The 17,016-nt window shown below is 44.2% G+C and overlaps 1 protein-coding gene across 1 annotated transcript in view; it reads left to right on the top strand.

The window, feature by feature from the left end:
* LOC109487245 overlaps positions 1–16,635 on the top strand; it is a 26,682-nt gene extending 10,047 nt beyond the window's left edge. The window contains exons 7-13 of the mRNA XM_019791227.1: positions 2,136–2,597; positions 10,396–10,638; positions 11,293–11,402; positions 11,746–11,846; positions 12,059–13,702; positions 15,149–15,547; positions 16,622–16,635. Of these exons, the coding sequence (XP_019646786.1) occupies positions 2,136–2,597; positions 10,396–10,638; positions 11,293–11,402; positions 11,746–11,846; positions 12,059–13,702; positions 15,149–15,547; positions 16,622–16,635 (2,973 nt within the window). The remainder of the gene's footprint in view (positions 1–2,135; positions 2,598–10,395; positions 10,639–11,292; positions 11,403–11,745; positions 11,847–12,058; positions 13,703–15,148; positions 15,548–16,621) is intronic.
* The last annotated feature ends 381 nt before the right edge of the window (positions 16,636–17,016 follow it).

Genomic DNA, 17,016 nt, shown 5'->3' with positions numbered 1-17,016 from the left:
AACAGGTGACTACTGCTGTTTTGTTAATTTGTCTCTATGACAAATAGAAGACTTGTTTCTTGTGTTCTTTGTGTCCTAACATTTGTACTTCTACAGTTAGTATATTCCAAATCTAGGCATCTCGTTTTTCGGCCCTTCGTGTTTTTATTGCGCGCTTTCCTTAATTTAAGGTAATTAGATTTGAGGTCTCTAGTGGACGTCATCCATAGCAATTACTTGGTGTGGCCGTAGAAAATAACCTGACATATGTCCAACCTATCCTCCCCCTGCTGAAGTTATAGTACAATCCCTCAATGTAACGTCATTTGATCCCATCCATTATTATGGGGTTCCCCGCTATATCCAGCTGTCGGCTGTCTCCAAGCAGATGTAGGTGGGGATTTCTAAACACAAAAGGTCCTATTACGGGGACATAACGACCTCCACGACTCTCATCTTTGAACTCAATCTTGGAGACCACGACAGTAATATGCCTATCAAATTTCATTAACTTCCATCCACACATACAAAAGTTATCCTGCTCACAAGAAAAATTAACAAAATGCCCCCTGTAGTCACAACGAAACCCCCCACGAAGCTCAGTAACGAACTTAACCTTGGTCCCGACAATAGTAAGCACCACACCAAGAATTATAATCAACATTTTACAAATACTTGAGTTATCTTGCTAACAAGCCACAAACACAAAAGGTGCACTTACGTGACGCATGGACCCCCCACGAAGCCAAAACTTGTACTTGACTTTGGCCTTATCAGCGGTAATCTGCCTGCCTAAAATCATGGACGTCGAATCATGCCTTCCAGAGTTATATCGCAAAATCCGCAGTTCCCCACACTCCGGCGAGACAATTTCATAGTCCTTCTGACGAAGACAATTACGGTAGAGACTAAAGACCGTTACTTGTACCTCTCACTACTAAGGTTCACAAAAAATTAAAACCATGTACGGCTACAATGAAGCCCTGGGAGAGGCTGGTGACCAGGTTAGGACTTTAAAGTGGGGTTACCACACCAGGGCATTGACCTTAGTAGAGAATAACCGATCCGCGTAAATACACATATGGGGTGGGAACCGTGGTAGAGGCCACTAATCCGTTACATGCAACTGTCACTAGGGACGCACAAAATATTAACACCATGTACGGCTACAATGAAGCCCTGAGAGAGGCTGGTGACCAGGTTAAAACTTAAAAGTAGAGGTGCCATACGAGGGCATTGACCTTAGTACAGAATCAGTGGCCTGCGTGAATACACATACACCAAGTGGGAAGTACGGTAAAGGCCACAGACCGTGACATGTAACTGTCACTAGGGTTACAAAAATTAACACCATGTACGGCTACAATAAAGCCCTGGGAGAGGCTGGTGATCAGGTTAAAAGTTTAAAGTAGGGTTACCATACCAGGGCATTGACCTTAGTACAGAATCAGCGGTCCGCGTGAATACACATACCAAGTGGGAACCGCGGTAGAGGCTACAGACCGTGACATGTTGTCTTTGTCACTAGGGTTACAGAAAACACTGACACCATATACGACACTACAATTCAAACGTTGACATTTGTGCTAGGTTATAATTAGGGGTAGAAAACATTAGCATAGAGCCATACACCAACAGACTGTACAATGTATACGCCTGAGTAGACTATAATATATTTTTTGGGTAGGTAGGAATTCGAGTGTCCAGTTGGGGCCACTCACCAATATACTGTAATTTCTGGGTGTACAGATATGGTATATAAAGGTGTACCAACAGGCTTTCCCGAACACGAGACCACCTGAAAGAGTTCAAATGGCGGAAAGATAAAAATCAAAGAAGACACTGGACTTTTTTAAGCACCTAGAGACGCAGTGGTGGCAGCGAAGAATCAGACTGCCTGGAAAACTGTGATAAGAAAGCAAGAGGCCCCGGCGCCGGCACTTAAAGTGTTTTGCAGGTAGGCAGGTTACCTGATATGTTTACGGACACGGGTATTTCCGAACCTTTTGTGTATTTTACCTTTGACCTCTGCATTGACGGATGATGTAATGTTGACACAAGCAGTGTGAAACATGTGCCTGTCCAAGTCAGGCAAGCTGAGAAGGGGAACTGTGCCCGCGAAGACAAGGGGTTTTAGAGACAATTTCTTAGCGTAGCAAGTGTCCGCCATGTTGCGGGTGTGTGAGAAACTCCGTGAGGCGGACGAGAAGGGCAGGAGGTACGGACTAGCCCGGGCAGAGACAGGCTACCTCCGTGCCCTGGTGGACGCCATGGCCGACACGGACAGGCTGGCGGAAGTGGAGCTGCTCAAAACTCTGGGCGACGTGAACGTGGAGAAGGGAAGACTCGGGAAGGACGTGGGGAGGTTCAACACAGCCATGGCGCTTTACATTGCTGCTATGGTACGGTGTTACCATGAAGAACAGGCAGATGGTATAGAACACCGCTACCACTACACGGAGAGGCTTGTACAAGGGCTGTCGTCACAGGGTAAGGAACAGCCAACTGAAGACAAGGAGACGACTACACCTGCAAAGGTAGCGGGAAAGTTTCAAGATCTGGACAAGAGACGGGCTACCGGAGGTAACACGGACTCTTTGCTGGTTGGATACGCACAGGTGATGGTAGAGGCGATAGTAAACGACAACAGCATGTTAGAAACTGAAGCGATCAATAGTCTGGGTGACGCGTACCTGAAAAGAGGAACAGAAACTGGAGACACTAGAAACTTGAGCAGAGCTACTGCTCTGTACAACAGGGCACTGGCGCGGTGTCACAGCGTTCATGGAACAATTGTCATTGTTCACCGCTTACTGCACACTGCAAAAATCAGACAAGATGTCACCACAACGAGAAATAAGGTGAGAGAATTAATTAGCTCTTGGGGAATCACGGTACATGAGTAGTGTCATGATGAGTTAGAGATATTTTTCTCCAGACTGATATCAGCTTCAGCACAATCACAAATGCTCCTTGTTGTTACTTCCTACTTCAGCAAATAAATTTATTATTTGAGGTAATTTAGGTATGTTTACCGAAGGAAAATATATTGTTTTTGCCCTGTTTTCTCTTCCGTTTGAAACACCAAAGGTCACGTGACGTCTGTCACCATGGTACATTTGTTGGCTTACATCATGTTGCAATACACTCCGTGTCACCATATACTAGTATATGAATGTGTTTGAGTAAGAATTAACAGAGCAGACCATATGCAAAGGTAAACATTGTTGATTTGCTTTGCAAACGTTAGATTTCTAGTTCAGTATCTTTGAGGACAAAATCGGTCAAAAAGCTATGAATACTAACCCTTTTGGCCTGTGGGTAAACGTAGGTTTTGGCAAATGAAAAATATTTGCCCTATTACGTCATTGTAGTCAATTGTGCCAAACGTCAGCATTCCAGTTAGACCATTCTTCAACGTTCTTTTAAACAAACACTCAGTCTGTTAGCCATTTATGACTTCTTACCGGGTTCAACACATATGCAACATAGTGACCTTCTACGGACCACAACCTTTGACAATTGCGCATCAATCACGTATCAACGAATCACGTCGCGTCCTTCAAATGTTTGGTTGCTCACCTGTTAATTATTGACCTCTTGTTGGTTCTCGCAGAGGGCAACACGTAAGCAAAAGCAACAGGACGTGAGAGGACGGAAGGGCCAATTCCCAACCTCCTCAGCTGCACCCTCTAGCGACTGCACTACCAGTCAAGTTAACGACGACATGTTAGTGCCTCTATGTTTCCTTGTCTAGTGTATTAGTATTGTTGTTTTAAATCCAAACAACAGTATGATAGATATGAATACGGTACCATCTAGTATTTTTAAAAAGAAATATGGCCTACTATTAAACCTGGTAAAATCAAGTTTAGGTGAAGATCATTTAGGCAACGTTAGGAAATATATCTATTAAATGCTATAACGTCGCTACAATAGGGTATGTTGCACGGATTTATGTAGCTATATAAATAGATGTTTTGCATACACAACTTGATACAACGATGTTCATGGTGCATTTGTCAACTTTGTAAAGAACCTTTGTTTCAAAACATAATTCGTTGTTCAGATCCTACCGTAGGCACATCCAGACGGCAGACCGTCACGTGAGAAATGGAGACCTGGACGCAGCAGAGCAGAACCTAGCAGCCGCCCTGAAGCTGGTTCACGGTATGTTATACATTTTCCATTTATTTTATTATGAAAGGTCTAAAATTCAAGAAAGTTTCAAAACAATTTCCTCTATAATAGAATATTCAAATTTTCATACTTGCATAGTTATCAATTAACAAGTTTACTTTTACCCGAGTATGAATCTCCACACGTTCAAACACAAATATCATCCATTAATGATCAATCTCAATAATTTCTCAATTTATTTCCTCTTCCCACCTACAGACCCAAGTAAACCCAACAAGGCCAAAGAAGCCGACTGTCTGTGCAGGTTGGGTGACGTCTACGTCGAGCGAGGTAAGCGGACAGGAGAAGGTAGGAAATTCACACAGGCGGCAGCTCTGTATAACGCCTCCATGGCCAGAACACATGGAGACAAACAAAACATGGTAACAAAACTGCAAGAAACAGAAAGGCAGTTTCTTAGAAACACCTGTAACCTTGACAGTGAACCGTGTCCGTATAGCAGCGCGTTAGATCACAGAAAGGAACTGGACAACTCGCGCGCCCGTGCAAAATCTCAGCTCGAAGTAATTCATCAGGAGCACAACCCTTATCAGTATGATGAAGACGATCCCGTCGTGAGAGAGGTAGAGATCAAACGAGCTGAAGCAATCAAGAACTTGTTCAAGAGCATCACAGTTGAAAGACGAGAGTTTATCCAAGTACTGACAGATGAATGCATCGCCAAACTCGGACCTCCTCCCTGTAAGTACGCTTTCACCGGGTTGGGGTCACAGGCCACAGAACTGGTGACGCCGTACTCCGACCTGGAGTTCGCCATTCTGATTGAGGAGGGGAAGGATGATGATGATACACGGACGTACTTCCTAAATCTCACACACTACTTACATCTAAAAGTCATCAACCTTGGGGAAACCATCCTCCCAGCCATGGCCATCCCGTCACTCAACGACTTTCTCTCAGAAGACCCAGAGAAAGACTGGTTCTTCGACTCCGTCACACCTCGCGGCTTCGCCTTCGACGGATTCATGCCATGGGCGTCTAAGACTCCGTTTGGAAGAGACAAAACCAAAAGCAAACCTCCCGTTAGTCTCATCCAGACTCCGGCCAAGTTGGCCAAATATCAGCATCTGCACATCGCCCTGGCGGAAGGCTATCACCTGTCAGACATCCTCAGACGGGTGACCTACTTAGCAGGAGACAAGCATTTGGTGGATGATTATACGGACAGAGTCAACAAAAGCGTAGACCATTCTCCTGTTCTGTCACGGTTCTTAGCAATGCGAATACTGAAGGAAAAGGATAACATTCGCGAAATAGAAAATGTTGTACCGACGGCACAACTTCTGGATGTGAAGAAAGAAATCTACCGTTTTCCCAGCGTGGCCGTTGATGTGTTGAGTATTTGCTGCGGTATCACAATCCCCAGTGTGTGGGGAATGATAGAAGAGTTACACAAGACACAGCGGATCAGTGACGAAGATGCCCACCACTTGACTGTACTGATCAGCATCTCAGCAGAGCTACGGTTAAGAACGTACATTGCCAACGGAGGACAGAAGGACAGACTGTCTCCTCTCACGGAGATGAAAGTCCAACTGGACAAATATGACGTAGATGACACTTTAGTTAAATCAGTTTTCTACATACCAGACTCAAAAATGCTTTTTAGGTACTACTATACAGCCATTCCGTTAAAACGATGCATTGTGGATGCAGTTGCAGCGAAAAATCTGACGACAACGATATTCCCAACACGAATCTTTGACACCTCATCTCTAACAAAGGGCAGAATAACACGACGGTTGTTGCAGTTAGACGCATCTATACGTCACTTGGAGGCAGCACTGAAAGAGACGGGTGGTGACGAGAAACAACAGTTCGAAATACTTTATGAATTAGGCAATGCCTCTTACAGCCGCGGTGACTATGAGATAGCGAAGAGCTTTTACGAACGGGCACTTAGCATTGGAAAAAATATTGATGGACCCACATTTGCCTCGTTACTTGGAAACATTGGGGCATGTTGGAGTGACCTTGGCGATCAAAGAAAAGCTCTAAGTTATTACGAACAGTCACTGAAGAAGATGAAAGCCCTCTATGGCGAAACAACGCCACATCCCTACATTGCTTCATCACTAAACAACATTGGGGCATGTTGGGGTGACCTTGGCGATCAGAGTAAAGCTATCAGATATTACGAACAGTCACTGAAGATGATGAAAGCCCTCTATGGCGAAACAACGCCACATCCCGACATTGCTTCATCACTAAACAACATTGGGGCATGTTGGGGTCACCTTGGCGATCAGAGTAAAGCTATCAGATATTACGAACAGTCACTGAAGATGATGAAAGCTATCTATGGGGAAACAACGCCACATCCCGACATTGCTTCATCACTAAACAACATTGGGGCATGTTGGGGTGACCTTGGCGATCAGAGTAAAGCTATCAGATATTACGAACAGTCACTGAAGATGAGGAGAGCTATCTATGGCGAAACAACGCCACATCCCGACATTGCTTCATCATTAAACAACATTGGGAACTGTTGGAAGGGCCTTGGTCATCAGAGGAAAGCTATCAGTTTTCACGAACAGTCACTGAAGATGAGGAAAGCTATCTACAGCGAAACAACACCACATCCCGACATTGCTTCATCACTAAACAACATTGGGAACTGTTGGAATGAGCTTGGCGATCAGAGGAAAGCTATCAGTTATCACGAACAGTCATTGAAGATGATGAAAGCTATCTATGGCGAAACAACGCCACATCCCGACATTGCTGGATCACTAAACAACATTGGGAACTGTTGGCACAAACTCGGTGATCACAGTAAAGCCATTAGTTATTACGAACAGTCAGTCGCTATGATGAAAGTTAAATATGGGGACAACATGTCACATCCCAACATAGCAAAGGTACTGAAAAACATTCGATTATGTAAAAGTGCCCTCCGTAATTAGAGTTAAGCCGTTAGTTATTGGGAATCGCCATTTTAAAAAAGTCTAATATGAATGTACAGAAAAGTCAATTATTTGTAGGTAGTGACATTTCAAATATCTCTAGGAGAGAAAGGGGACCCATGTAGTTTTGTAGATAAAATACCTGACCTGAGTTATGTGGGTGGTTTATGCAGCTTTTCCATCTCCGCATGAACAACCCCCGAATTTACGTCTGAATTGCGGGGTGTTATATAAATAAATCGACCAAACCAATGTGAAGGCATCTCAAGAGGAAAAAATGACGTAGCTCTGATCACAATCCATACAATATTGTACACAAGCTGTGAGATAGTCCGTCTGATGTTAAATAATGTAGAAGAGATGGGAGGAAAATATTTGTATTTGCTCAGACATCGGTTCATAATCTGTGCCCGCACGAGCACAAAACGTGAATGCAGACAGCGGGCTGCTAAACCCTTGCATTTCCAGCCGTCTCCGTCCGTTTATACCGACCTGCTGTGGGACATGTTACATGTTTATAGTGTAGAACCTGCGTGTGCGGTTGTTCGGAAACCCCGACATTTGAACGGACGTTAGAGTGAATAAGGATCCGATTCTGCAATGAGTTGTGCTGGAGGGGGATTTCGGACACAAAGCAATAAAGTGGACATGATGGACAAGAAGTCACTATCTTGACCCATTCCTGTACTTTGTTATTAGATGGAATTCTCACAATGAAGCGCATATGGCGCACCATTAGTGATTTCTTGCACCGCATATCTACAAAATACACGCTTAAAGGTTAAAAAAAGGATAAAAGGGTTAACTTATGAAGCATAACAGGCCATCGTCCTCAGGCTGGTCTAGTGGTTAAGGCTCCCGTTTGGAGACCAGAAGTTCCGGGTTTTAATCCCAGCCCAGGTGTAAGTATTCTGCCTGCTAATTTGCGTTTAGGTTTAAGGAAGTTATCGATAAAAGTAGTAGCCTCGTAACCAGCCTCTCCCAGGGCTTCAGGCGAGCTCCCTCGGCCCACTGTAAGCACTGCAGCCGCCTGGAAGATGAGCCCGTCCCGGTGGTTTTGTCTTGTTGGGAAACAGTCCGAGCCAGTCACAGGCAGGCCAAGTCACCGGGGTTGACGGCTGTAGTGCATGAAGTCAGGGGTATGTGACCAGATTATGAATTTAAAAGCCAGCAGTACACAAACACCAGCACAGACCAACAGACCACACTGTATATATGGTATACCTTTTAAAGTTAGGGCATCAACCTAAGTACATTGGTCTGCGTGCTAATACTGAATACACATACCAAGTGGGGACCATGACATGTTGCCATTGTCAATAGACTATGTGGACATGGTATGCCTCCAGGGCTTCCCTAGGGGCTAAGGGGGATCCGGAGACCACACCACACAGATAGCTATAGATCAAATCAAAGAGGACAATGGACTATCACCTAAAGTTGCAATGGCGGCGGCCAGACAAAATCTGTAATATTTGGAACAACAGTCAAAGGCCTGGGCGTACGTCTTAGGTAGATAATAAGCAAGTTACTTAACAATAAAATGAAATGTCTGCGAGTATCTGCGTGGATGTGCCGTGCATTCAATCCTTGACCCTTGAACTGACAGATGACGTAATGCTGACGCAAGCCGTGTAAAACCTGTTCTTCAAGTGAGTCACAAACAATTAATATACAGAAAGCTGTGCCCGTGACGACAAGGGGTTTTAGAGACATCCTTAGCGTAGCAAGCGTCCGCCATGTTGCGGGTGTGTGAGAAACTCCGTGAGGCGGACGAGAAGGGCAGGAGGTACGGACTAGCCCGGGCGGAGACAGGCTACCTCCGTGCCCTGGTGGACGCCATGGCCGACACGGACAGGCTGGCGGAAGTGGAGCTGCTCAAAACTCTGGGCGACGTGAACGTGGAGAAGGGAAGACTCGGGAAGGACGTGGGGGAAGTTCAACACAGCCTTGGCGCTTTATCTGACTGCTATGGTGCGGTGTTACCATGAAGAACAGGCAGATGGTATAGAACACCGCTACCACTACACGGAGAGGCTTTTACAAGGGGTGTCGTCACAGGGTAAGGAACAGCCAACAGAAGACAAGGAGACGACGACACCTGCACCCATAACCGTCTTCTCTTAAAACTACATAATTACGGTATCCGAGGCAAACTCCTCCAGTGGATTTCTAACTTCCTAAAAAACGTAAACAAAGGGTGGTAGTTGGGGGGGAACATTCAGATTGGGCAGAAGTAGTTTCTGGAGTACCCCAAGGCACCGTACTAGGGCCTTTATTGTTCCTAGTATACATAAATGATCTGGCTGATAACCTTAACTCTAACATCAGGCTTTTCGCCGACGACTGTGTCATTTACAGAGAAATAAATAACCACAATGACCATATCCTACTACAAGATGATATAAACACGTTAGACGCATGGCAGTGCAATTGGCAAATGGAACTACACCCTGATAAGTGCTATGTCATGCGCTACACCCATAAACGCAAAACTAAAGTATTCGACTACAAACTAGGGAGCCATACACTAGCTGAGGCTAATAATCACAAGTACCTAGGGGTTATCTTAAACAACAAACTTTCTTGGACTGAACACATCCATCATATTACTTCCAAAGCAAATAAATCACTAGGTTTTATTAAACGCAATCTCTATAGCTGTCCTAAATCAGTTAAGATGAATGCATACACTAGTTTAGTCAGACCCCATCTTGAATACGCTAGCGCTGCATGGGATCCGTACTACAAGGAACATATTCACAAGTTAGAATCGGTCCAGAAAAGAGCGGCCAGATTTGTTTCTAATACCTATGATACTTATGCCAGCACTACCAAATTGGTCACAGATTTAGGGTGGGACACATTAAAGGACAGACGCACAGCAAGTAGACTCACATTACTTCAGAAAGCAAGACACTCAAAAACAGCCCTTCCGGTCAAAACCTTGTTGACACCTATCCCGCGCCAATCGCGACACTTCAACTCCAACTCATACAAACCTCTAACGTTCCACAAAGACTGCTACAAATATTCATATTTTCCACAAACTGTCAGAGATTGGAACATTTTGCCCCAAGAGATATCTGATACTGCGGAACCCACGAAGTTCAACGCTGCAGTACTACAACACCTGAGGAAGCAGCAATAACGCATCGCGCAGCTCCCCTGCACGCTTTACCCCAATCTAGGGGTGTTGTGCAGTACCTGAACAAGACAAGACAAGGTAGCGGCAAAGTTTCAAGCCCCGGACAAGAGACGGGCTACCGGAGGCAACACAGACCCTTTGCTGGTTGGATACGCACAGGTGATGGTAGAGGCGATTGTAAAAGACAACAGCATGTTAGAAACAGAAGCAATCAAAAGTCTGGGTGACGTGTACCTGAAAAGAGGAACAGAAACTGGAGACACTAGAGACTTGACCAGAGCTACTGCTCTGTACAACAGGGCACTGGTGCGGTGTCACAACGTTCATGGAACAGTTGTCATTGTTCACCGCTTACTGCACACCGCAAAAATCAGGCAAGATATCACCACAACAAGAAACAAGGTGAGTGAACTACTTGTATGTTGACTTGAGCATTATGGAACTCGCCATTGCTGACTAGAATCACGGGTTTCAACTCGGTCTGTTTATCTCCAAAGATCCCCTGAGGCGAAACAGATTATCGTGTCGTTTAAGCTCGGATGCCTTTTTCGCTACGATACCAGCTTGGGTTTTATAATACTAACTTTCTTGCTGAATTCCCCGAACAAAAGTATGGGCGGGGTCTGTACGGAATCTTTGAAAACAAAAATGTTCAAGACGTTTTCATGATTTTTTTTTATGTCAAAGCTATCTTCAGTTCCTAGAAACGTTTGCTTTCACCTTGCAGGGGTTATGTCAGGTCGTGTGGTTTTTCATTTATTGGCTTGATCTAGAGTAATACCAACTCCTTATATCGATTAATTCACTTCATTGCTTAATTTCCTGAACAAAATTATGGGTTGACTTGTACAGAATCATTAGTTTTGTCTTTTAACCCTCACAGCCAGGGCAGTCCAACTAGTCAGTGGCTATTTATCACAAAGGGGTGACAAGGCATGACAAAAGGTGGTTTAAAAGTCAATGTCAGGTCGTTTACCTTAGACTATTGGTCAAAATTCATTTGTGGATTACATGATTACCTGATCATCATAATATACTTCCTATCGGTTCTCGCAGAGGTCAACACGTACGGAAGGACAAGACGTGAGAGGACGGAAGGGCCACTCCTCTGCCTTCTCAGCTGCGCCCTCTAGCGACAGAACCACTAGTCAAGTTGACGACGACATGTTAGTGCGATGTTTTCGTGTCATATGTATTGAGCGTTGTTTCCATACCAAGTAACTCTTTGACATGTATATATCTAGTGAATATTCTAGCAATCATTTTTTTAGAATAAAGCATAACATAAAACTTGGTAAAGACGTTGTATAATTGAGATGCCTTACACACGTTATCAAATGCTACTGTGTATAACGCTATTCTTTTACGTTGTAGAAAAAGACCAGGTTGTACAGGTTAACATAACAATACTTATGATTGCTTGGATAATCTGCTTTAGTGTAACACATTGACCTGCATTTGTTGCATTTGTGAAGTACGTGTTTTTTTTAAATATGTCTCGTTGTTCAGATCCTACCACAGGTACATCCAGACGGCAGACCGTGACTTGGGAAATGGAGACCTGGACGCAGCAGAGCAGAACCTAGCAGCCGCCCTGAAGCTGGTTCACGGTCTGTCATATACTTTCTTTCCATCCAATTTCTTAAGAAAGGTCTAAAATACACTTGCTTTGCAAAGATCATTCATTTGATAATTATTTAAAAATTGAATTTTTAAAATCCAGTGTTTTTTCAGTGAAACCGTCAGCTGGAACACAAATATTATCATTGGAACTAAGTTAAATATAAATGTTTGAATTTTTGTTTCTTCTTCCTACCAACAGATCGGAGTAAACCTATAAAGGCTAAAGAGGCCGACTGTCTGTGCAGGTTGGGTGACGTCTACGTCGAGCGAGGAAAGCGGACAGGAGAAGGTAGGAAATTCACACAGGCGGCAGCTCTGTATAACGCTTCCATGGCCAGAACAGATGGAGACAAACAAAACATGGTAACAAAACTGCAAGAAACAGAAAGGCAGTTTCTTAGAAACACCTGTAACCTTGACTGTGAACCGAGTCCGTATAGCAGCGCGTTAGATCATATAAAGGAACTGGACAACTCGCGCGCCCGTGCAAAATCTCAGCTCGACGCAATTCATCAGGAACACAACCCTTATCAGTATGATGAAGACGATCCCGTCGTGAGAGAGGTGGAGACCAAACGAGCTGAAGCAATCAAGAACTTGTTCAAGGGCATCACATTTGGAAGACAAGAGTTTATCCAAGTACTGACAGATGAATGCATCGCCAAACTCGGACGTCCTCCCTGTAAGTACGCTTTCATCGGGTTGGGGTCACAGGCCACAGAACTGGTGACGCCGTACTCCGACCTGGAGTTCGCCATTCTAATTGAGGAGGGGAAGGATGATGATGATACACGGAGGTACTTCCTAAATCTCACACACTACTTACATCTCAAAGTCATCAACCTTGGGGAAACCATCCTCCCAGCCATGGCCATCCCGTCACTCAACGACTTTCTCTCAGAAGACCCAGAGAAAAACTGGTTCTACGACTCTGTCACACCTCGCGGCTTCGCCTTCGACGGCTTCATGCCATGGGCTTCTAAGACTCCGTTTGGAAGAGACCAAACGAAAAGCAAACCTCCCGTTAGTCTCATCCAGACTCCTGCCAAGTTGGCCGAATATCAGCGTCTGCACATCGCCCTGGCGGAAGGCTATCACCTGTCAGACATCCTCAGACGGGTGACCTACTTAACAGGAGACGAGTCTTTGGTGGATGAATATATGGACAGAGTCAACAAAAGTGTAGATCGTTCCCCTGTTCTGTCACGGTTGTCAGCAATACTAATGCTAGGGGGACATATTCAGCAAATAGTAAATGCTGAACCGACGGCGCAACTTCTGGACGTGAAGAAGGAAATCTACCGTTTTCCCAGCGTGGCCGTTGATGTGTTGAGTATTTGCCGCGGTATCACGATCCCCAGTGTGTGGGGAATGATAGAAGAGTTACACAAGACACAGCGGATCAGTGACGAAGATGCCCACCACTTGACTGTACTGATCAGCATCTCAGCGGAGCTACGGTTAAGAACGTACATTGCCAACGGAAGACAGAAGGACAGACTGTCTCCTCTCACGGAGATGAAAGTCCAACTGGACAAACATGACGTAGATGACACTATTGTTGAGTCAGTTTTTTACATACCAGATTCTAAAATGCTGTTCAGATACTACTATACAGCCATTCCATTAAAAAGATGCATTGTTGATACAGTCGCAAAGGAAAATCCAATGACACAGATGTTCCCAACAGCCATCTTTGACACCACATCTCTAACAAAGGGCAAAATAACACGAGAGCTGTTGCAATTAGACGCATCCAGACGTCACTTGGAGGCAGCACTGGAAGAGGCAGCCGGTGTCGAGAAAAAGCAGTTCGAAATACTTTTTGAATTAGGCCATGTCTGTGCCATTCGCGGTAACTATACAAAAGCGATCAGCTACTACGAACGGGGACTTAGCGTTGGAAATACTGTTTATACAGGCACGGAAACGAATCCCAACTTTGCCTCATTACTTGGAAACATTGGGGCATGTTGGAATGAACTTGGCGATCAGAGGAAAGCTATCAGTTATCACGAACAGTCACTGAAGATGACGAAAGTTATCTACGGCGACAAAAAGCCACATCCCGACGTTGCTACATCACTAATCAACATTGGGAACTGTTGGAGTAACCTTGGTGATCAGAGGAAAGCTATCAGTTATTACCAACAGTCACTGAAGATGATGAAAGCTATCTATGGTGAATCAACGCCACATCCTGACATTGCTTCATCACTAAACAACATTGGAGCGTGTTGGAATAAACTTGGCGATCAGAGGAAAGCTATCAGTTTTCACGAACAATCACTAAAGATGATGAAAGCTATCTATGGTGAAACAACGCCACATCCTGACATTGCTGGATCACTGAACAACATTGGGAATTATTGGAGAGAGCTTGGTGATCAGAGGAAAGCTATCAGTTATTATGAACAGTCACTGAAGATGAAGAAAGCTATCTATGGGGAAACAACGCCACATCCTGACATTGCCTTATCACTAAACAACTTTGGGTTATGTTGGAATGAGCTTGGCGATCAGAGGAAAGCTATCAGTTATCACGAACAGTCACTGAAGATGATGAAAGCTATCTATGGCAAAACAACGCCACATCCTGACATTGCTTCATCACTTAACAACTTTGGGTTATGTTGGAATGAGCTTGGCGATCAGAGGAAAGCTATCAGTTATCACGAACAGTCACTGAAGATGATGAAAGCTATCTATGGCAAAACAACGCCACATGCAGACATTGCTTCATCACTAAACAACATTGCGAGCTGTTGGAATAAACTTGGTGATCAGAGGAAAGCTCTCAGTTTTCACGAACAGTCACTGAAGATGAGGAAAGCTATCTATGGGAGAACAACGTCACATCCCGACATTGCTTCATCACTGAACAACATTGGGGCATGTTGGAATGAGCTTGGCGATCAGAGGAAAGCTATCAGTTATTACGAACAGTCACTGAAGATGATGAAAGCTATCTATGGGGAAAGAACGGCACATCCTGACATTGCTGGATCACTAAACAACATTGGGGCATGTTGGAGTCACCTTGGTTATCATAAGAAAGCTATCAGTTATTACGAACAGTCACTGAAGACGAGGAAAGCTATCTATGGGGAAACAACGCCACATCCCGACATTGCTGGATCACTAAACAACATTGGGTCATGTTGGAATGAGCTTGGTGATCAGAGGAAAGCTATCAGTTATCACGAACAGTCACTGAAGATGATGAAAGCTATTTATGGCAAAACAACGCCACATGCAGACATTGCTTCATCACTAAACAACATTGGAGCGTGTTGGAATAAACTTGGCGATCAGAGGAAAGCTATCAGTTATCACGAACAGTCACTGAAGATGAGGAAAGCTGTCTATGGCAAAACAACGCCACATCCTGACATTGCTGGATCACTAAACAACATTGGGGCATGTTGGAGTCACCTTGGTGATCATAAGAAAGCTATCAGTTATTACGAACAGTCACTGAAGATGAAGAAAGCTATCTATGGGAAAACAACGGCACATCCTGACATTGCTGGACCACTAAACAACATTGGGGCATGTTGGAGTCACCTTGGTGATCGTAAGAAAGCTATCAGTTATCACGAACAGTCACTGAAGATGAGGAAAGCTATCTATGGGGAAACAACGCCACATCCCGACATTGCTTCATCACTAAACAACATTGAGAACTGTTGGAATGAACTTGGTGATCAGAGGAAAGCTATGAAGTATTACGAACAGTCACTGAAGATGATGAAAGTTATTTACAGGGGCAACATGTCACATCCCAATATAGCAATAGTACTGAAAATCATTCGATTATGTAAAAATGCCCTTCACAATTAGAGAAAAGTCGTTAGTTATTATATTTTACAAATCGCGACTCAATATGAGTAATTAACTATGGAGATGCTACGGTACATCTCTACTCTGTTTTGCGATATCGTTTCACTACTTAAATGTATTGCTCAACAATCTAGAATAACGGGTGGACTGACCATTTTGAAACTTAGTTTTCTAACATCACAGACATGATAATGATTTATGTCGGGCCACCAGCAATTCGTTCGTCATTCTAGAAATTTGAATTTTGGAGTATGACTAGTCGGCTACTTGTGAATATATATAATAATATAATATAATAATAATGATACAACTACAATATAGCAGAGCCATGTGCTTCTTGTCATTTCTTTATATATAGGTGTTTACATGGTTTCCTATACCATAGTATGTCTTAGTCAATGTGACTCGGAAAATATCTGCCTTCCTTTGCCCACAAATGTTGCCTGACCCTGTTTATTAACTTGTGACCTCACGTGTACAAAAACCTATATAAATGCAATATATAACCAGGCCTGGATAGAGGTTACTATTTATGCCAATATTCTACTATCCATAACCCCTTAGGCAGGCCTGGTGGAGGCTATAAAGTATTATTTTTACAGATGTTCTACTATCCATAACCCCTTAGGAAGGTCTGGCGTAGGATATTATTTTTGCCAATATTCTACCCTCCATACATCATCAGGCAGGCCTGGTGGAGGCTACTATTTTTACAGATATTCTACAATCCATAACCTCTTAGTCAGGCTTGGTGGAGGCTACCATTTTTGCCAATATTCTACTATCCAGAACCCATTGGGCAGGCCTGAAGGAGGTTACTATTTTTGCTGCTATTTTACTATCCATAACCCATTAGACTTAGGCAGGCCTGGTGAAGGCTACTTTCTTTGCCCATATTCTACCATCCATACCCCCTCAGGCAGGCCTGGTTAGAGGCTAACCGACCTGAAAGCCGTTGCCAGAAGAGACCGACAGGTCACGTGTGCACGAGGCACAGCTGTTTAACCAGACCCACATCCGGGTCCCCACATCTACACGTTTCCCCGGCTTTCTCCGGGCCCGTACAACTGGCGATGTGACTTCGCCGTCGGCATTTTTTTTGGCGGTGTGTTTAGTAAAACCTGTCTGTGACGAACTGTCGGCGTACTGGTTCGTCAACTTTGTCCACACGTTTCCCCGGCTTTCTCCGGGTCCGTACAACTGGCGATGTGGCTTCGCCGTCGGCATTTTGTTTGCCGCTATATTTAGTAAAACCAGTCTGTGACAAACTGTCGGCGCACTGGTATGTCAACTTTGTCCACACGTTTCCCCAGC

This window comes from Branchiostoma belcheri, unplaced genomic scaffold (assembly GCF_001625305.1).
Source record: "Branchiostoma belcheri isolate BF01 breed outbred unplaced genomic scaffold, Haploidv18h27 scaffold87, whole genome shotgun sequence".
Taxonomy (NCBI): Eukaryota; Metazoa; Chordata; class Leptocardii; order Amphioxiformes; family Branchiostomatidae; genus Branchiostoma; species Branchiostoma belcheri.
Note: the sequence above shows the minus strand (reverse complement) of the source record. Positions and strands in the feature narration are given on the sequence as shown.